Raw genomic sequence first — 22,444 nt, forward strand, 5'->3', positions numbered from 1 at the left:
GGAGTGCGGTTCCTGAGATGCCCATCTTTCTGAGGGTGGACAGGAGAATCTGGTGGTTAACTGTGTCAAAAGCAGCAGACAGATCCAGCAAGATGAGTACTGAGGATTTGGAAGCTGCTCTTGCCAGTCTCAGGGCTTCAGTAACCGAGAGCAGGGCAGTCTCAGTTGAGTGGCCGCTTTTGAAGCCAGATTGGTTGCTGTCGAGGAGGTTGTTCTGTGCAAGAAACATAGAAAGTTCGTTGAACACAACTCGCTCAAGTGTCTTTGCAATGAATGGAAGAAGGGATACCGGCCGGTGAAGAAAATTGCAAAGTCATCAGCTGTAAGAGTTGATGGAGGAGGGAGGGGGAGGAGGACAGAGAAGAGAAGAGAAAGTTTTGAAAAGTGTGCGAGGGTCAGAGCAGTTGTTAATTTTGTTGTGGTAGTATGTCGTTTTAGCAGTGGAGACATTTGCAGAGAAGGAAGAGAGGAGTGACTGATACACACTAAGGTCGGTAGAGTTTTTTGATTTGCGCCAATTCCTCTCTGCAGCCCTGAGTTTAAAGCGATGTTCACAGAGAACATCGGACAGTCAGGGGGCAGAGGGGGTAGTGCGTGCTGGTCTGGATGAAAGTGGGCAAAAGTTGTCTAAGCAAGATGTTAGAGTGGAGCAAAGAGTGTCAGTAGCACTGTTTGTGTCCAGTGCTGAAAACTGAGAGGGTGAAGGAAGTGAGGATGAAACCATAAAGGATAGGCGAGAGGGAGAGAGTGAGCGTAGGTTACGTCGAAAGGTGACCTGCGGAGGAGTGTGTGCTGTGTCAGGAGTTAGTGTGAGGTTAGAAGTGATGAGGAAGTGGTCTGAGGTGTGGCAGTACCAGAGGAGTACCATCCTCAGGAAAGTTTGAAAGTAGCACATCCAACTCCTCCAAGAAGTTGCCCAGTTGACCTGGGGGACGATAAACGACTACAAAGTGAATTTTAACAGGGTGGGTAATAGTAATTGCATGTGATTCATATTAACTGTTGCCTGTAAGAGATGGTAGAAGATCAAATTTCCATTCGAGATAAGGAGACCAGTACCTCCACCCCTCCCAATCGTGCGAGGGGTGTGGGAAAAAGTGAAATTAGTGGAGAGGGCTGCAGGAGTGGCAGTGTTCTCAGGTTTGATCCAAGTCTCAGTTAGGGCCATAAGGTTGAGACCGGAATGTGTAGCAATAGAAGAAATAAATTCTGCTTTGTTAACAGCAGACTGGCAGTTCCAGAGACCAATTGGAATAGAGAGTAAAGTAGTAGAGGACAGAGGGACAGGCCGTAGATTATTAGGATTGGCCTGTCTCCAATGTACAGTGCGTGATTTCCGAGTGTTAGTAATAGTAGAGATTTGAAAGCACATAGTGAGTACAATTGTCCTAAACAAGTAGATGAGAACAAGCTGTACAAAAAGTAAAGAAAGGGGAGAAAAGCAATACTCGAGTGCCTTGTCGGTGTCTCGTCGCTACTTATTTCTTCTTCTTTTGTTCAATGGTCATTTACATACATACTGCATATCGCCACCTAATTGATGGTTGTGCAATCACTTTTACATTTTTTTTTCGTTTAAGCTTTTAATCACTGAGAATAAGATTTATGTTTGTTTGATGCTAATTATATAAGAACATATGTATTTTTAATATAGAAATACATTATAGAAAATGCAGTTCCCCGATGTGTGAGATGACAGTAAAATATAATATATTAGAATAAAATTACAGTTATAATAGTGTTTTATAATTAATATAACATTAGAATATAATATTACCTTATATATTACTTATAATAGTGCTTGTGATATGGCGCCGACGATGATAGCTGCCTCCGTGGCGTGCTCCGCAGTTGTTTTTATGTTTTTGTTAGTTTGTCCTGTTTTTAGTTATATCCCTGCAATCAGTTTCACCAGAGACGAATTGCTGGACATTCGGCAGTACACACCACCGGATATTTCACCGGTTTTCGATTATTCTGATGTTTTGCTGGACATTGTAGTCGGGGGAGCAGCGGCGCTGTTCAGACGATTCAGGACGCGCAGACGGGGGAAGCGAGCCGGCGCGTTCATGAAGCTCAGGCAGCGCGGATTCAGGACGCCGTTGCCTAGCATCCATCTGGCGAACCTCCGCTCTCTACCCAACAAAACGGACGAACTCCTTCTGCTCTCCCAGACAAATAAGGATTTTTCAAACTCTGCTGCTCTGTGTTTCACGGAAACCTGGCTGAAAGACGCCATTCCAGTCAGATGATAGATAGGTAGATAGATAGATAGATAGATAGCCATATGTCGACTTTGTAATGTTGACTTTGAAAGTTTGATATTCAGGAAAAGTCAAATTTGTCAAAAAGATGTTTTGTTTCACTGATTTTCTGATTTGTGTCCCCACTGTAAAATACTGTTCATTTGTGACAGACGGACTTTAACCTCTAGGCTACTATGATTACAAAAAAACAATTAATTAAAAACATGACAGCCCTAGTATATCTGTTCATGCATAAGGCCACGGTATAGTTTAAGCAATATAAATACACGATAATAAAAAGAAAAAGTTGCAAAGACCGGTATAGTTATATATGGGAGAACAAATTACCACAATTAAAGAAGAGAAAGAAAATGGTTCTTAAATACTAGAATGCTGTTCCCTCCGTGCCCTGGGGGGCACGTAAACTGTGATTGACTACCATCCTGATGGGTTTTATGCTATAGCTTGGATTGACAGGCATAACATTTATTTCTTAATTGACACAAGGGCTGAGATTACGGCAATACCTGATAATCTGGTATTTCCTGTTACACAGGAAGAGGGCAGTGCTGCAGGTAATGTTGCTATGCTGAGAAAAACCAAACCAATTATGATAACCTTTGAGGGTGTGGGTGTATTAACTGCATTGTGGGTTGGGCCAGTCTCACAGCCTCTACTTGGCCTTGACATACTGTGTAGACTTCCAGGGAGTCTGCAGCTGTAGAGGAACTGATTAATCTGGCCGAGACAGATCGCCCCTGTTGAGGAAAACACGGTTACTGGGGAGAGTGTTCTGGACCCAGAGCATTCTACTTGGTCGACCACTCAGAGAGAGTGTGGCCTCATAAAAATGAATCTTGTGTGATTCACTGGTAAAGTTCCCCCTTGTATTTCCCAGTATCCATTGGGAAAGGAAGCTGAGGTAGAGTTAAATTAGGAAAAACAGAATAATAAAAAACAAAAAAAATTTAAAATCCTCCAGCAGCAACTCACCAATGTGGCCTGTAAAGGTCGGGACACACAAAGAAGATGTCAGGCTGTCGGCGAGCATCTGTCAGGCTAGTTTCTGCAGTGTGATATTGAGATGTTCAGTTTAGCAAAAGAGTCAGTGCATGAGAATTAAGTGAAAGTGATGAAAACGAGCAAGCAAGTCAAGACGGCACAGACAGAAGGCTGTTTGTAGCCTATTTTAAAGCCGCTTAAAATTAAGTTAGTTATCAACATAACTGCTATTCAAAATGGTAAGCAAGTGCTGCTTTTTTACGTTTCATATATCTGTGTATATCTTGTATCCTTTTGAATGGTGAATATAGACTATTGATACCGGCTGATATAGACAGTTAATTCCTTACATGCCAGCGCAGAAACGCACATGTTAGTTTGCAGTTGGCTGTAGTCTGTGCCGTGTGTTCAAGCGCAGCTTTTTGGTCCAGATGCAGCCCACGCGAGACGACTTCTGTGAAGTCGACTTGGTGTTTCCCGGCCTTAAAGAAACCAAATGGTAAATGGAGGCTGATAATTGATTACAGAGAGGTGAACAAGTATGTTGATAAAATGACACCATTAGTGGCTGACCCTTCTACTATTTTCTCCTGTGTACCAGCTGATACTACAATTGTTTCTGTATTAGACACATCCAGTGGATTTTGGTCACTGCCCCTTCATAAAGCCTGTAAGGATTGGTTTGCTTTCACATGAAATAGCAAAAACACACATGGAAAAGATTGCCTCAAGGGCTCCATAATAGTCCCACAGTTTACCATCAGGCCCTAAAAGCAACTTTAGTCAAATGGGACAGACAATCAACTATATTCTGTATGTGGATGACATTTGAATCTGTAGTACTGATGATAATACACGCATGACAGACATGCACTGAAAAAAAAGATTTGTTGGATTTACTCAATTGAATTATGGACAGAAGCATTGTTCCACTTGTATGCTGAATTGCTGATGGTCACGTAGTTTGTCAAAACAAAGTGCAACGTGCAAAACCTTCAGTTGTTTTTCTGGTTCAAGTGATATCCGCTCAAGGCCAATACCCTTTACAAAGTCGTACAGCTGCATTGAGCAGCATTAAGTCACCCACAACAATACATGAGCTCAGATCAGTGTTGGGAGTATTTAACTTCCGTCACCTGTGGGTGGAAAAAATTATTCCCAGAAAACTGCAGAATTACAGGCAACCCTGAAGAGTCACATCAGAGTCACTGAACAAGTTGTTCTCTCTGACACTGCAGCGCATCAGTTCCAGCAAATTAAACACGCACCTGCCCTCGCCTGCAAGGCCGGTTCTAGACAATTGGTGGCTATTAATGTTTTTATAAGATGTCTCTTAGGCTCATCAAGGCTGCATTTATTTGATCAAAAATACTGAAAAAACAGTAATACTGTAATATTGTAATATAAAACCGTAATATTATTACAATTTAAAATAATGGTTTTATATTTTACTACACTTTAAAATATAGTCTATTTCTGTGATACAAAGCTGAATTTTCATCAGTCATTACTCCCGTCTTCAGTGTCACATGATCCTTCAAAATCATTCTAATGTACTGATTTATTATCAATGTTAGAAACTTAATAGTTATTTTATAACCTGTGATACTGTGATATTTTATAGTCTGTGATACCTGCGATACTGTGATAATTTTTTCAGGATTTCAGGATTAAAAAGTTGTTTAAAAATAAAAAATAGAAATCTTTTTTAAACAATATAATTTTCTATTGATTACACTAAACAAAAACATTGAATGGATAAATTATCTATATTCTCCTGAGAACCTTTTTTTTTTTTTTTGGTAATTATATTGGAGCATAATAAACAAAGGTGGGGAATATATATATATATATATATATATATATATATATATATATATATATATATATATATATATATATATATATATATATATATATATATATATATATATATATATATATATATATATATATATATATATATATATATATATATATATATATATATATATATATATATATATATATATATATATATATATATATAATGATATAACAAAAATTTGATATACTATTTTACTTTATGAAATATGTGTGTAAAATGGCCATTAATTGGTATTCCCATTCTACACAATGTACCAATACATTGTATCAAATTTGCATATTGATGTGTTCTTGGGGTAACATGTAAAGAAAAAAAGGTGTAAAGGGTAATAAAGGGGGTATAATAACTTGGCAAAATTTTCATAAGAAATTCGCTTATTATATAACATGCTGTATGTCCTGATGTCCACTACCGAACACATGTATGAAAACTATGCCCTGTTTCATAACAAAAAGCCATATTCTGATTTGAAACCCCATAAGATTTTCCTGAGATGTTTATTTACAACAAACAATTTGAAAATGAATCAGATTTAAATAATAATTACAAAATATCATAATTCCATATGAGAGCTGAATTTAGTGGAGGGTGGGGTAGTTTGATCTCAATGTTTGTTCCTGCTTTGGTTGCATTGTGCCTCTTGTGTCTTTTTGGACCATGCATTGCCTCCTGCATACAACAGCAGATAAACAAAATATGGAGATCAAGCTGAGGTCTCTGCATGGTTACAAAAAACTTTACATGGAATGTTGAAGCATTTTTAACATTCTGTTCATTACATCCCAATAAGAGTGTTGATTTGTCCAATAACTTAACTGTTGTAAGACAACAAGCAGAGGCACATTCCTCTAACTAATGATGGTACCCGGTATGACAGATAACCAGTTTTTTTTGTGTTTTTTTTAAAGATTATGCACAGACCGGCCAACCCAGTGTTTTTTAGAGTTTGACACTTTTTATACATAGTAGTTTTACTGCACTAGCAGTAAAGTACACTGATAACAATTTCACAAAATTTTCACTCAGAAATTGCTAGTAAACTTCACAATGATTTACAAAGAAACGGCAAGTAACACATTGAATTTAGTGTAAAATTTTGAAGTAGAAAGACTCAAATAGTATTTTATTTTCTTGTAAAACATCCTATGTTTTTGTGGCATGCAGTTCCCATGAAAGGCAATTTTTTTCATCGTACAAAATATGTTTTTTTATTATTGTGCTGTTAAAAAATAGTGTAGAAACAATTGTCACTCAGAAATTGCTAGTAAATTTCACAAATAATTACAAGTGACACATTGAATTAAGCATGAATAGAAATTTAGAAAGTAGAAAGACTAAAATAGCATTTTCTTGTCAAATGTAGGCTACTTCAATAATCATTGTTTTATTTACAGCTTCGAAAAATAATTTTCATAACTGCAACTTCTCACGAAAAGGTCTACTGTTTTTTTTCCATTAAGGCTTTGTATATATTCCTTCTTGTAAACTTTGATCTGATGTATATATAATGTACATTTGCATAGTTGTAAATCTTTTAGAACACTGTCAATAAAAATGGACTTGGTTGCTCTTTGTGGTACCTTTTTTTCATGAAGTCATCTGTGTGCACAACGCCCTGTAAGTTGTGTTGTGTGGTTTTCCTACATAGTTTTACTGTTAAACATTGAACAGCCTTACATGTTCAAAATTCAGCAACCACTGAAGTAATTGTGTATTTCTTCAGCTTGTTAATCTGGTTCAACAACACGCTCTTAAAGAATGTGCAATGTAGTGTGTGGATAGGGGTTGGTGGTGGTTAGGGTGGAGCACTTGCATCTCTTTAAATCATAGCGTGCCCTCCATTGCGGCCCCTTTGCTTGATGCCAGCACGCTAGTGATCACATCTCCAGCCTCTCAATTATAAATCAGTTAAGCAATTAGTCGATAAAATGTCTGCTGAGTTTGAACTTTGTCCTGGAAGAAAAATCGGGGGCTCCAACCCCTGTTTTATCATCGCTGAGATTGGACAGAACCATCAAGGAGACATAGAAATCGCCAAAAAAATGATCCGAATGGCCAAGGTAAAGTATTGCTGTATTTTATCAAATTTTCCTGTATTTCAAATTTTTTATTTCATGCTCCATTGTTATATAAATATATTTAAATATCGTGTTTTTTCCTATACATTTTCTTAAACATGATCTGAGCCCGTAAGAGTCACACATCAAATCAAATTAACTTTTAGATTTTAGAAGCTCCACTGTTTCTTATACACACTTAAAAAATAAAGGTACCATGAAGTGCCATTTTTGGTTCCCCAAAGAACCTTTCAGTGAACAGTGAACCATTTTTTTCTTACTGTGAAGAACATTTTTAAAATCTAAAGAAACTTTTTTTTTTTTTTTACTTTAAAGAACCTTTTGTTGAATTGAAAAATTCCATGAATGTTAAAGGTTCTTCATGGAATCATCAATTCCAGTGAAGAACCTTTATTTTTAAGTGTATGGTGAATAGGGTGACCGTTCTCTTTTTCTGTACACCCTGAAATTTGTTTTTCATGACTATTGTCAACCAAAATCCAGCTCTACTTCCCCTTTTGTCTCCACGCAGGACTGTGGAGCTGATTGTGCCAAGTTTCAAAAGAGTGAGATTGAACACAGATTCACCAAACACGCTCTGGAGCGTCCCTACACGTCCCCTCACGCCTGGGGGCCGACCTACGGGGCTCATAAGCATCATCTGGAGTTCAGTCACCAGCAGTACAGAGAACTGCAGCAGTACGCCAATGACATTGGCATCTTCTTTACAGCATCAGGGATGGATGAGGTGAACAAATGCAAAACGTTTATGATTTATAGCAAGAAAATATGCAAATGTCCCTCCAAAACCAAGTAGACTCAAATGCACCTCTTAACTTTTCCTCTCCCTACCTCTGTCAGATGGCCATAGAATTTCTTAATGAAATCAATGTGCCGTTTTTCAAAGTTGCCTCAGCAGACACCAACAACATCCCTTACCTGGAGAAAACCGCCAAAAAAGGTAAAACTCACTGAAGCTGACAGCCATTTGAAATGAAAAATCAGTAGATGTTTCCAGAAGTTGTTGTTCCTCAGACTAATTAAATGGCACCCCAGCTCACGGTCACAAAAGGCTATCCAAAGTGTGAGAATGAGAGTACAAGCAGAACTGAGAACTGAATATATCAATAGCTTCCCATGTGCATTTGAAGTCAGTTATTCTGGAGTACCTGCAAAATGTGATAGTGCTGATTGGCCAGGGAGCTAAGAGAATGAAACCTACAAATCCTGGTGCGGATTTTCTGGATTTTCATTTTTGAAGTTAGTTTCTGCAGGTGATTGCATATATAAAGTCTGCAGAGAAATCAAAACCAACTAAAACATTGACTTTACTTTCTCCCAGAAGCAGGCATGTCTTGAAGCTAACATTTTTGGCTTGTTTTGTAGGTCGTCCCATGGTGATATCTAGTGGAATGCAGTCGATGGAGACCATGCACTGTGTTTACCAAACCGTTAAGAAGCACAATCCCAAGTTCACTTTCTTGCAGTGCACCAGTGCTTATCCACTGCCGATAGAGCACGTCAACCTCAGTCTGATCCCTGTAAGACAAACCACTTTAATCTTGTAAACTACGCAAATTACTGATGAAAATGTTACATAACGAAGATTTTTTTTGGATGACAAGAAAAATGTGCATGAAGACGATTAATTAAATTTTTCATTTTGCTAAATTTTGACATGCTAATTTAATATATAAAATGCTTGAATATTTCTTTTGCAAAAATTTGTCATTGGTTTATTTTAAGACATCAGGTTTTTTACCAACATGTTGTTTTTGCCAAATTTTTAAAAACTTAATAAAAACTATATAGATATAAAAACAAACAAAATGACTAAACCCTTAACTAAAACGAAAATGAAAACAGAAAATATAATAAAATATAATAAAACTTTAAAAATTCAATGACACTAAAATAACACTGGTATTTTGATATGCTAAATGAATGTGTACAATGTTTGAATATTTGGTTTAATTTTGCAAAAATTAATTGTTAATTGTTATATTGCTCATGCAGGGTTATTATCATTAACTAAAACGAAACCTAAAACCACAAACATTAAATAAAATAAACTGAAATAAAATAAAAATGTGAAAACTTGAACTAAACTTAGTTTAGTACTTCAAGTATTAAAAAATTTGAATAACTAATATTCAAATTGAATAAAAACTATATAGATGTTTTTTTTGTGTTTTTTTTTTAACTAATACAAATTACAAAATTAAAAAAATACAAAATTACTAAAACTTTAACTCAAAGTAAAAATGAAAACCAAATGTAAATATTTAAATATTATTGTTTTTTGAATTTGGTATGCCAAACATATATCAAATATTTGGTTGATTTTGCAATTCTCATCTAAAATGTTATTTTGATATACTAAAGTTAGATGTAATTTTAGTCAGTAATATTAACAAACATGAGATATTGACTAAATTTAAAGGATATTTTCATCAAAAACTGATTCAACTGTTTAAAGCACCCACTGATCTTGAGTCCTTACATAGCAAGGATTATACGTAGTTAATGAGTAGTTTGGAATCTTTCCATTTCCTATTGCAGGAGTTCCAGAAGGAGTTTCCGGACATTCCCATAGGATACTCTGGACATGAGACGGGCATCCATGTGTCTGTGGCTGCTGTGGCACTTGGGGCGAAGGTCCTGGAGCGTCATGTGACCCTGGATAAGACCTGGAAAGGCAGTGACCACGCAGCATCACTGGAGCCGGCTGAGCTGGCAGAGCTGGTGAGAGCCATCAGGACGGCTGAGATGGCAATGGGCTCGCCAATCAAACAGATGCTGCCCTGTGAGGCTTCCTGTCACAGCAAGGTCGGATACAACCCTCATTTTGAAAGATATAGCAATAGGAGGCTTTTGAAGTGATCAAATGTGTTTAAATCACTGTTTATGTCCTTTCTTACAGTTGGGTAAGTCGGTAGTGGCCCAGAAACCATTGCAGAAGGGCGAGATATTAACTCTCGACATGCTGACAGTAAAAGTGGCCGAACCACATGGTGTGAGACCAGAGAACATCTTCAAACTGGTTGGCAAGAAAATCAAGGTGGACCTGGAAAAAGATGCCACCATCACTGATGCCATGATAAATGGCTGATGATTGTACACTCCATAACTAAAGGGGAAATTAAGGGGTCTTATCATGCTTATCATCTTATCATGCTGTTATTAATTATCAGTAACAGTATATAATAAAATATATATAAAAAAACAGCCATTATTAAATCACTCTTCAATGTTTCAATGAGGGAGTGATTTTTTATCATATTCTTATTGCTTGATATCAGAAATATGTAAAGAAGACGTCTTGTCTTGAGTTTGCATCCCAGATAGCACGTACGTCTGCAAGATGTCTGTTAAAGATCGCTTCATCTGGAAAGCATCTGCTGTGTACAAACATCTGATAGACGTAGTTAAGATGTCAGTTTTACACTCATTCTAAATCATAAACATGTTAAAGACATGTTCTAAACGTCTATTTGACATCTGATAGGAAACGTCCTATAGATGTATTGCAGATGAGCAAACACTCTAAAAAAATACGTCTTGCAGATGTAAATGCCGACATCAAATAGACATCTCGTGATGTATGTGTGCTATCAGGGGATATGTCTAATGTCATGTCATAAGTTTGCTCCTTCTTTCAACCTGTCTGGCCGATTATATTACTATTGTAATTGTGGAGAATAAACACTTTGCCAAATAAAATCTCGCTCTCAACTGATTTCAAACTCAACTTTGTCTCTTTGCCTTTGTGAATGCAGAGAACGCCTTCATGAAATGTGATATTATTATTTAAAGTGTATGTAACGTGTGTTTATTGTGTAGCCAATTGCTGCAAAGGAAAACATCTTATTTTGTTTTACACAAAATAAATGTGACAGCGTAAACATAAACACTTGAGATCTTCTAATTAACAAGAAATTAACAAATAAATACAGTTTGCTACCCAGATAGCACACCTACCTACGTCTGCAAGATGTCTGTTAAAGATCGCTTCATCTGGAAAGCATCTGCTGTGTACAAACATCTGATAGATGTCTCTAAGATGTCAGTTTTACAATTATTCTAAATCATAAACATCTTCAAGACATCTTCTAAATGTCTGTTAGACATCTGATAGGAAACGTCCTATAGACATATTGCAGATGAGCAAACACTCTAAAAATATGTCTTGCAGATGTAAATGCAGACGTCAAATAGACGTCTCCGTGATGTACGTGTGCTATCAGGGTATTTTCAAATGATGCCGCAGACTTGTGCGCTCATATACAGAAATAGGCACCATATTGTGTCTCAGTTATCACCTGCAGAGAAAACAAATATGGGAGAAACTGACCTTTTCGAATTTTTCGAGTCAGTTGAAGCAACTGCTTAATAAAATTTATTCACTTCGCACTTGAAAGTTGAAACACTACAGTGGTGATACCTGCTGGTCAAAACTGTTTAAATACAATGAGAACACGCAAACCAAACACGTATAATGCCTTACACAAGCCAAATGTTTTAGTGTATTCTATCATTAAATATAATCTACAAATACAAGAAATCGAAGGTAGGGGAGAGTGGGGATGGTTGCAACACGTTTTTGCATTTCTTTCAAGTTCTCAGAGACTGATTGTATTGAAAAGCCACAATATAAGCCACATCTGTCAGCTACCCAACCTGCTGTAACGTGTACATATGATAATATACTTACAAGTTATACTTGAATACACAAGTTCAAATGTTGCAACTAACCCCATAATAGGGGATGGTTGCAACTGTCAGTCGTGATAAAAAGTTGCTCTACTAGCTTGACACAATACCTTTGACATACTATAGAAATAACGGTACAAAAGCTGTCGCTGGGTCCCTGCGGCACCTTTTCAAAAGGTACATGTTTTGGTACCTTAAAGGTACATATTAGTATTTAAAGTGTACATATTAGAACCTAATAGGAACAAAAGTGTACCTTTTGAAAAGGTACCGCCCTAGTGTGTACCTTTGTACCTTTATTTCTGAGAGTGTAGCTATGCCTGTTTTTAGTGTTTGCTCATCTGCAATACGTCTACAGGACGTTTCCTATCAGATGTCAAATAGTCATTTAGAAATGTACTGTTAAAACATTTACTGTAATAAAATATTAGCAATTGAAAAACTCTAATTGCACTACAAAGACTTCTGCACTATATTCCATCTTTCAAAAGGATAACAGATAGATATCCAAAAATTCAATTTCATGTAAAAGAAAATAATCATGTTACACTGCTGCTCTCGTGTGGTGAGTGAGTGTAATATACTGTAAATGATGACGTCTAATAACAAACACTTGTCCTTCTTTTGTTTAATAGATAGATACAATCACTGGGACAGTGTCCTTTCAAAAGGGACACATTTATACCATATTTACCCCTAAAGGGTGCATTTTAGTAGCTTTTTAGCAGTATTTGTACTAAAAGTGTTGATATTCATACCTAAATGGTACATATTAGTACCTTTTGAAAGGATACAGCCCGAGTGACAGCTTTTCTTTTTTTCTTAGAGGATAGATAGATAGATAGTGAATATAATTTGGATCAATATTTCATGTGTCATGTCCAGTGTTGGGGGTAATCGTAAATATTTTTTAAATAATTTTTACAGAAAAAAGAATGTAACAATGCTATATTAGAAACCTATTTTTACCTTACAATACCTTTGCAATTAAATTTTCTTAGCAGATAAAACTTAACTTTTGATGAAAAAACAAAAACAAAACACGTACAATATATGATGGGGAAAATGTATAATAAATATTGTTAAAATAATTGTAAAATGAAATACATATATTTTTGAAAACACATAATAATATTTTTAAATTTTAAATTAAAAAAATTGTGGCTTGTATAATAATACGTATTATTTTCCTAACACAGACAAAACCATACTTTTTGTAAATTGAACAGAAAATGAATATAACATTCTTTAGTAAAAACATGCTAGTGAAATTGTTACATTTTTAAATACTCTATAAGAATTGCAATTGTCCATCTAAATATCTAAAATTTTAAATATTTTAAGAAGTTAAAAAGTACACTGAAAAATTTCACTCAGAAAGTGCTAGTAAATTTCACAAATAATTACAAAGAAATGGCAAGTAAATTTTGAAGAAAAGACCTCGTCAGATATTTTGATCTGTTCTCTGTGTGTTTTAGTTGGGCAAGATCGCCTACTATGAAATGCTGCCTGAGTACAGCGTTGATATCGACGTGGACATCGACTGGCCTGTCGCTGAGCAGAGAGTTCTGAGGTGAGCTGTTTAGACAAACTCTGTGGCCAGACAAAAAGCATAAATGAAGATAGAAACGATACCCTTTTCTGCAGGTTTGGCTACTTTGGCCGAGAGGAGAACGTGGCGGTCAGGCTGTTTCTGTGTAAAGTGTCTGGCTGTTTGACGAACGGACAGATATTCACATCGGTTTCAGGCGAGGACCATGTGGCCATCAATGCTCGAGACGTGGCAGGCATACAGATGCTGCAGAGAGAAAATATAGAGGTACAGTTGTGTGGGCTGGTACAGTTAATATGCTATAATTGCTACACTGTAAAAAAAAAAGTCATTTTAAAGCTGGCATGAAAGTTGCGATAGTCTTTTGTGATGAGTGAAACGAAAAAATGTAGAGCGGGAGAAGGAGGGTTTATTCTATTTTGATTAAATATGGTTATTTAAGTTATTTTGATTAAAGATTATGAATGCACATGAATTTTAAACAATAATGATGTGGACGGATAAATCATTTATAATAAACACTGCAATGTTAAATATTGCACTTCACATAAAAAAAAAAGGATTGTCAATTTTGGTTTCATAGTGGTGTTAACAGTAAAATAGTATGAAAACTGTAAAAACTGGTTAATTAACGGCATGTCCCTTTACTGTAAATAGTGAAAATGTTGAGTAAAATTTTCAGTAATTTTATCATAAAATACTGTCAAATGTCCAGACTTTGGAAGTAAAACTGTAAAAATCTTATAATTTACAGTAAAACTAGTGAAAACTGCATGACACTTTACATTTGTTTGTATTTTGTTTAAAACAATTATGTTTCTTGTTAGTTTTTGTGATCAGTTATGTGCATTTGGGATTTATCTTCTTACATCTTATTTTGTTTAATTAATGTTTACTGCATTATTTTAGTGTCACCTATTATTATGATGGAGTTTTGTATTTATGTGCATGACACTGTGCACCTTCTGTATATTAGGTTATGTCTTTAGTATATGTTTTAGAATATTTTGATTGTAGAAAAGCTACTTGTTATGAACTTGTGATTCTTTTACCACCTGTATTATTATGGTGGTTATTAGTATATTTTAAAGGGATTGTACCATTACAAAATAAATACAAATATATTATGCACACACACACACACAAACTTGTAATTATGTAGTTATTGTTTTTTTTTTAATGTTTTTTTTTTTCAATTCAGTAACTCATATTTGGTGAATAGAGCATTCAGAGGATACATGTGCAAAATACACAGCTTGGGGTCAAGAGGTGTCTCTTTACTAATAATTTGACTTATTATCTCCTTTATTATTGCTCAGAAACAATCGACTCTGTTCCATAGTATGTGGGAATGTACAAAAGTACCCTTCTCTTCTTTACATTTTTTACATACATCAGGAGTACTGGGATTACATTTTTGTCATTTGACTGGAGTAATGTATTGTCTGTTTAAATGACATGCAATATTAAGAGTATAAGTCTTAAGAAAGTTTTGATTTGATGTTTGCTGACTGTTGTTCTTGTGTGTGTTTAGGTGATCCTCATGTCCAGCGTGAATGAGCCGCTGTCCAGGGGTCTGCTGGAGAAGGTCGCCCAGCTCGCTGGCTGTGGCCTTTGGTTTGGAGAGCAGCTGAATGGGCTCGAGGTGGAGCGGCTGATGAAAGAGAAGAAGCTGCGGTGGGATAAAGTGGCCTTCATGGGTGAGAATTACCAGCTAAACCCAGTTTAAGCTTGATATGTCTACTGCATTTCAGCCCATTTCAGGTTTCAGATTTTCACCTTCTCCAAAACATCTTGTACCCTTTCATCTGGTATACCACTTATGACATTAACAATTATTTGTTATTTTTTCCCCAGGATTAAGCATTAATTCAAAATCCAAATAAATGAATAAAACAAAATAATAAAATAAATAGTGAATAATATAAATACAACTAAAAAAAGACTGGATGGTCCCTTTTAAAAAAAAACAAACATTGAAAACACCAGAATGGTGGGAATTTGCTAGTAAATTTCACAATTAATTACAAAGAAAGTATTGAATTAAACATGAAATTGTGAAGTAGAAAGACTGAAATAGTATTTTCTTGCTAAACATATTCCAGTAATCTTTGTTTTATTTTTTACAGTCTATGTCTGCGTTTAAATGTTTGTTTTTTTGTTTGTGTTATAATATTTCAATGATTTTGTGAAAGATTTCCATTAGGATTATTTTTATGCTATAATTTATTGATTTTAGTCTGAACATAGCTCAATATTATGTCAACAGCTTAGAAAAAATTAACAATCACTGATTTTACAACCGTTTATTCATTTGTGAAACAAATTCCATTAAAGAAAAAAGTCAAATGTTAAGATGTTAATGAAATACAGTTTCAGGTTTTTTGACAATAAAAAAACGAAACAATCACATGGGTAACTTATTTCCATTGTGCTCACCGATTTTACGACAGCAATTATGGAAACAGATGACAGAATATGACAATTACATACTTCATTCAAATATATCAAAATAGAACAAAACAATATTTAATTTAAAAAACAATCACTAAAAATGCACTAAATCAGCCATTTTAGGTACTGTACACCTGACATAATTTATGATCATTTATAAATATTTGTTTTGTATTTCTGACCTCCTGAATATTCAAAAAACCTCTTTACATACATAATAGTTTTTTTAAAAATCCATTTTACTCTGCCTTGTATTAAAAGTATGCTTTTCACCAGTTAATTACAAAAATAAATTAAAACTGTTTTAATAATTAATTAACACTGTCAGGTAAAGCGTCATTCTAGAGCATTGTTTCACACTGGAAAGTCCAAACGAATGTTGTAAACAAACCTGAAACCACTAGCGAGCCTGTAAAATAATCAGAATTTGTCGTGAGCAGCGTGTGATATTTTCCCTCACAGGTTCCGAGTCTGAAGACAGAGAGATCTTGTCTCAGGTGGGGCTGAACGGCGTCCCGTGTGACTCAGTCGTGGCGGATCTCATCGCGGCGAAATACATGTGTCAGAGACCCGCCGGAAACGGAGCAGTTCGTGAGTTTGCTGAGTACATACTGATGCTGAAGAAAAAGAGCTTGTTGCAGGTGCACCAGGAGCACATTGACAGGGACAATTTCTAGATTCCAGTTCCTATTTCATATTTCTTTTAAACAGTCAGTTTGGGTTGCTGTGATCACATGACATTGAATCTAACTTAAGTTAATAAATCACCTGTGTGTGTCTGTGAGCAAAAGCTTCATGTTGCTGCTTTATCTCATTACTTGATCTTCATACAGTTGCATGTTCTTTCAAATGCAGTATTCAATACTTATCACCAATCATTGTGTATTAATGTTTAATCTCCACATTGACAGGGCCAATTTCTAGATTCCAGTTCCTATTTCATATTTCGTCAGTTTGGGTTGCTGTGATCACATGACATTGAATCTAACTTAAGTTAATAAATCACCTGTGTGTGTCTGTGAGCAAAAGCTTCATGTTGCTGCTTTATCTCATTACTTGATCTTCATACAGTTGCATGTTCTTTCAAATGCAGTATTCAATACTTATCACCAATCATTGTGTATTAATGTTTAATCTCATGCTTTGTCCTCACAAGTCACTGAGTGATAAGGAAACATCCTCATTTCTTATCAAGGACAGCATTGTGCCGCAGTAGTTTTCCATTGCTTTTACTATATAACAGGGGTGTCCACACCTGGTCCTGGAGGGCCGGTGTTCTGCAGAGTTTAGCCAGAGATTGTCTTACTATTGGGAGATGAGAGGGTCTGTATTACTTACTATTGGAGAAAGCTTAATGGTCAACTGGGATAACGTGTGCATTAATAACCAATCACATTACAGCGTTGACGTCATTGAATTTCAGTCAGAGTTGTGCGACACTCAATCGCTGTTTACGGATACCATAGATATGAATGAGAAGTGCCGTAAGCTGTAACCCACCTGTCGCAAAAAGTCAGTGACTTCTCTTATAAAACGGCATTTTTTTGGTGTAAACTCTAAAAATAGTTCAATCCAAAAGTATTGCTTAGTGTAAAACATGTTGGAGATTAGCTCATAGGCTGTCGATTCATTAAATGATAAGCTGTTTCCTCTAAAAAAAAGCTGTTTATTCAGCGTAGTGAAGCCTCTCCTCCATTGACATCCATTAAAAAAAAACGGCCTCTGGCAAAACGGAAGCGTTAGTATTAGCCGTTACGTTTTTTTGGCTAAAGGTTGCAGGCTTGCCTTTTAATGGCTTTGGTTTAGCTCCAACTTGGCTCAACACACCTGCCTGGAAGTGTATATGCCTAGTAAAACCTTGATTAGCTGGTTCAGGTGTGTTTAATTGGGGTTGGAGCGAAAATCTGCAGGACACCGGCCAAAATCACATTTGTTTTTCTAAAGAAACATTGTCCAACAATGACACCAGCAGGTAAAGTCCTTGTCTCTCTCGCCTCCGTTGAGCCCATTGAGTTTTAACACACCCACTAAAGCAGGGGTGTCAAACTCAGTTCCTGGAGGGCCGGAGCCCTTCAGAATTTAGTTCCAACACACATGTAGTTTTCAAATAAGCCTGAAGGACTTGATTAGTTGGATAAGGTGCGTTTAATTAGGTTTGAATCTAAACTCTGCAGGGCTCCGGCCCTCTAGGAACTGACTTTGACACCCCTGCTCTAAAGCCCGGGATACACTGCACGATTTTTGGCTGTCCCAGACGAAAGATTGCCATCGTGAAGCAATCGTGGCGATTTCTGTGATCGTGGCTCTTAATCGGTGGTCCTATGTCGTACAGTGAGAGAGGTTCAAAGACGGGCGTTTTCCCGGTCTTGCGACCAAAGATAGCCTACGATAGTTTTCTGACAGTGTCAGAAATTCAGCATGATCAACGCACAGTGTATTTGCTGCAATGACCTGCGTCTACTCAGCAGCCAATGAAATTGCAACATGAAATGACATATTGATCCACGCGACCAGTACCGGTTTGTTTACCACTAGCGCATGCTGATGACATTGCGCTAATGTGTGTCGCAGCCTATGATTCAATAGGTGTCATCATCGTACAGTCTACATGCTTGCCGTACCCAAGTTTAAACGATCCATGTTGCACAGTGTGATAAAGTAATGATCTTATAGGATTGCTAAAATCGTGCAGTGTATCCCGGGCTTTAGACGCGTCTCGTAATAACTATTGGATATGACTGGTTATGTTCGGCTGTGATTGGTTCATGTGATAAATCCCACCTCTTGTGTTATATTTAACCAAGAAAATGTGACTGGGACATGAATTTACATGAATTGTGAAATTGATAGTTTCAGCAATGATGCATTGATCATTTCGCCTATAATGTAAAAAAAATATTTCTATTACAAATAAATGGTGTTCTTCAAACTGTTCTTCTGATCTTCCTATAACTGTGGTAATCAAAAATGTTATATTTATTTTATTTTCAGAAAATCATTGCTTCAGAGATATTAAAGACACCTTATGGGTTTAAATGCACTTTTTTTGTAATTCTGGAATGGTGACAGCAATAGTTCTTGAAGGGATAGTTCACCCAAAAATGAAAATTCTGTCATTGTATACGTTACTCTCGATAATGGCAGTAGATGGTAACTCGGGGGAGAAGAATTGTTGAATAAAGTTGTTATTTATTTTTTTCTTATATTTATTATTTAGTGTTCCTGTGGCTCAGTGGTAGAGCATTGCGTTAGTCAAGTCAAGTCAAGTCACCTTTATTTATATAGCGCTTTTAACAATACAGATTGTGTCAAAGCAACTGAACAGCATTAATTAGGAAAATAGTGTGTCTTATTATTATTATAAAAAGTACATATCTCATATTTGTTAATTATTGTGTTTATTGTTTATTGAGATATCTTGTGAGTTGTCAGATGTTGATTTAGTAACTGCTTTTGTTAGAATTTGCTCATTAATTTGACTGTATATTTGCTCAAAAACAATGCAATAATTTGATTGTATTACTGAAATTTTTACATACAGTATCTCACAGAAGTGAGTACACCCCTCACATTTTTGTAAATATTTTATTATATCTTTTCATGTGACAACACTGAAGAAATGACACTGTGCTACAATGTAAAGTAGTGAGTGTACAGCTTGTATAACAGTGTAAATTTGCTGTCCCCTCAAAATCAAAAATGTGAGGGGTGTACTCACTTCTGTGAGATACTGTATATTACATAGTTGTTGTCATGATATCAAAAGACCACAGTAGAGGTTTCATTGTGTTGTCCTTGGCTAAAGAGTCGTAACTGGTTAGCTTTTTATCAGCTTCGAAATCTGTGGATGAAGAAACCGTAACAAAGATACATTGACAAACCATGTGTTGGCAATTGTCAGGCCCTGTAGAGCACAATCATCATATTGTCCTAAATGAAAGTGAAAGCTCTCATTTTCTGGAAGGGATCAAATTTGACATCAAGACAGTGCTGATAGAGATAATCAGTTGAGCGCAGTCAAATCGCAAGAAAACCAGACTTGCTGTTAAACATATGCAAGCAAACACCTTTCAGGTTCGCGACTAGTCTCAGATATTTCCCTGTAGAAAATATCAAAGAGTTATGCATACAATATGTATGATCTTGAGCAAATGAAGTGAAAATTCAGCTGATGTCACTGAAGCATTTTGAGAAAACCAGGGGCTGTGTTAAAGAAATTCAAGTTTATTTGTACAGCGCTTTTCACGATACAAATCATTGCAAAGCAACTTTACAGCAAATTAAGTTTCTACAATATTTAGTGGTAGCTTATCAGTGGTGACTGTCAGTCAATGTACATATGGCAGAAATGTACGGAAAAATCAATTAAAGATGTAATCAAACAGACGATGAACACTATTAACAGCAATTATTATATGATGCAATCAAACTAATAGCAAAATGTGGTAGTTCCATTCACACCAAGACTGAAAACTATAACTATAATGATAATATTATGTTTATTCTAAGAGCATATATTAGTTATTTTCTGTGAACGTAACTGCAGCTTGAACCCTCCTGTTGGTTGGTTTTCCGTTTTTGTGCAGCCTATCCAAAATACATCTATGTGTCAGAACTTTGCATGCAAATTCATGACCCTAAATGGGAAACAAGTCACACAATTTCAAGAAGAAATAAATAACATTCAAATTTGAATATACAGTTGGAGGGTTAAGGTTGGATCAAAATGTTTTAAAACTTCATGTTTATAGTTATCATTATAGTTCTTGGTGTGAGAACAGGTCTTAGTGGATATGTTGTTTATCAGCTTCCTATAACTTCCTATTCCTATCTGTCACGAATTCGGCCCGTGGCCTTCCGGCCGATTGCCACTAGAGGTCATTCTACCATTACATTGACTCTCACACCACTATCTTAGATATGTGGACTATTGAGACCAAATCCTATTGCACATGATCGAACCGTCACAATGAGTTATCTAATTGTTCCTTATCAAACACACCTGTTTTATCTCCTTTGGAGAGACATCCAATATGTGTACTGTTGGTGTGCCACCAAGAACACAGTTGGCAAACATTGGTTTAAAGAGTATATTGCTGTCAACCTTGTGAACCATTTTATGTCTTGGAAAATACAATAGAGAGCTTTTATGTTGTTACAGTGCAAATGTAGATATCCATTTTGTGATTGGCACACACTTTACATTGTTCCATCTTAAAATCTTATCTAAATTACGACGTTTATTCATGCGTTCATGATCTCAAGGTTAGATTATTGTAATGCTTTGTTGGGTGGTTGCTCTGCACGCTTAATAAACAAACTCCAGCTGGTCCATTTGAATATACCTAACATATCAAAATCAAAATCGGTGGATCCTTTTCCTATTTAGCACCCAAACTCTGGAACAATCGACCTAGCGTTGTTCGGGAGGCAGACACACTCTGTCAGTTTAAATCTAGATTAAAGACCCATCTCTTTGATCTGGCATACACATAACACATTATCGCATTTCTATAATTCAAATCCGTTTGAATTGTTAAAAGGATTGTTAGAACACTTTCCATTACACCCGATGTACTCGTTACATCATAAGAAGAATGGCATCTATGCTAATATTAGTCTGTTTCATTCTTATTCCGAGGTCACCATAGCCATACGGATCCAGTCCGTTTCCAGACTAAATTGTGGATCTGCACCTAGAGATGACCTCTACAGCCCTGAATGTCAGCGGAGACCATGTCAACTAGATGAGCCCCAGAGACAGATCCCCTGCGAAGACCTCGTCAGCTTGACGACCATTGGCACAAGACCATGGGAACCAGACAAGTCCTCTGCACCACTAAATTTATTTAAAAATGGCTATCCCTGTACAGCTATGATCAGCTGTTCCTCCATCTTGGCTGAGCTTTCAATGTTGCTATAGAAAGGCTGAAGGTGATTGGTTGGTTCTTGTCACATGATCTGCGGTGCGCTTGCGGCATTCTGAAAAGTTGATATATTTAGCTGCGGCGCGCCTGGAAAAAACGAGCGAGTCACACCACGTGCACGTTGCGACCGCGTCGGTCTCTCTCTCAAAAGACGCCATATGTGAACGGCCCCTAAAGCTGTTGTGGTCGCGCCATGACAGCGCTCGTGTCCGTTGTAGACATTACTATCCGTCACAATGTTGCCAAGTCCGCGGTTTTCCTGTGGATTGGGCTACTTTATCACTGTTGCCACGGGTTGTTTTTCATGTCCGCGGGTTGAAGAGACCCCAGTAATGTGTATTTTAGCCCCTGGAACGCGATTTTTACCAGGGGACCCCCTCGAAACGCAGATAGTTTGGGCTAGTTTTGAGTACCAATTTGGCGGGTTTTGTTATAAAAACCTGGCAACCCTTTCCCTCAACCAGGTAACGTTATTATTGCAATCATAGCGGACTTATCGAATAATACATTGGCATCATATGTATTAAAGAGAAAATAATCACTTCATCCGATGTTTAAGTGAATAAAATAGCCTTGACAGCCTTACTTACTGGAGTTCCACAACTATTGGCTTTGTTCTCTCTCAC

General features: G+C 36.5%; 2 protein-coding genes across 2 annotated transcripts in view; both read left to right on the forward strand.

Moving 5' to 3' along the window:
* Positions 1-16,652, forward strand: part of LOC107754376 (N-acylneuraminate cytidylyltransferase-like) — a 40,527-nt gene extending 23,875 nt beyond the window's left edge. Inside the window, exon 5 of the mRNA XM_016570791.1 lies at positions 16,354-16,652. Coding sequence (XP_016426277.1) covers positions 16,354-16,568 — 215 coding nt within the window. The 3' untranslated portion in view covers positions 16,569-16,652. The remainder of the gene's footprint in view (positions 1-16,353) is intronic.
* On the forward strand, positions 6,983-10,569 carry LOC107754352 (sialic acid synthase-like). Its single transcript, XM_016570768.1, has 6 exons — positions 6,983-7,175; positions 7,705-7,920; positions 8,034-8,133; positions 8,559-8,713; positions 9,735-10,001; positions 10,096-10,569. Exons 1-6 carry the CDS (start codon positions 7,044-7,046, stop codon positions 10,282-10,284), a joined length of 1,059 nt encoding a protein of 352 aa, XP_016426254.1. The 5' UTR covers positions 6,983-7,043; the 3' UTR covers positions 10,285-10,569.
* Positions 16,653-22,444: the final 5,792 nt, after the last annotated feature.

This window comes from Sinocyclocheilus rhinocerous, unplaced genomic scaffold, assembly GCF_001515625.1.
Source record: "Sinocyclocheilus rhinocerous isolate Xijiao unplaced genomic scaffold, SAMN03320098_v1.1 scaffold561, whole genome shotgun sequence".
NCBI lineage: Eukaryota > Metazoa > Chordata > Actinopteri > Cypriniformes > Cyprinidae > Sinocyclocheilus > Sinocyclocheilus rhinocerous.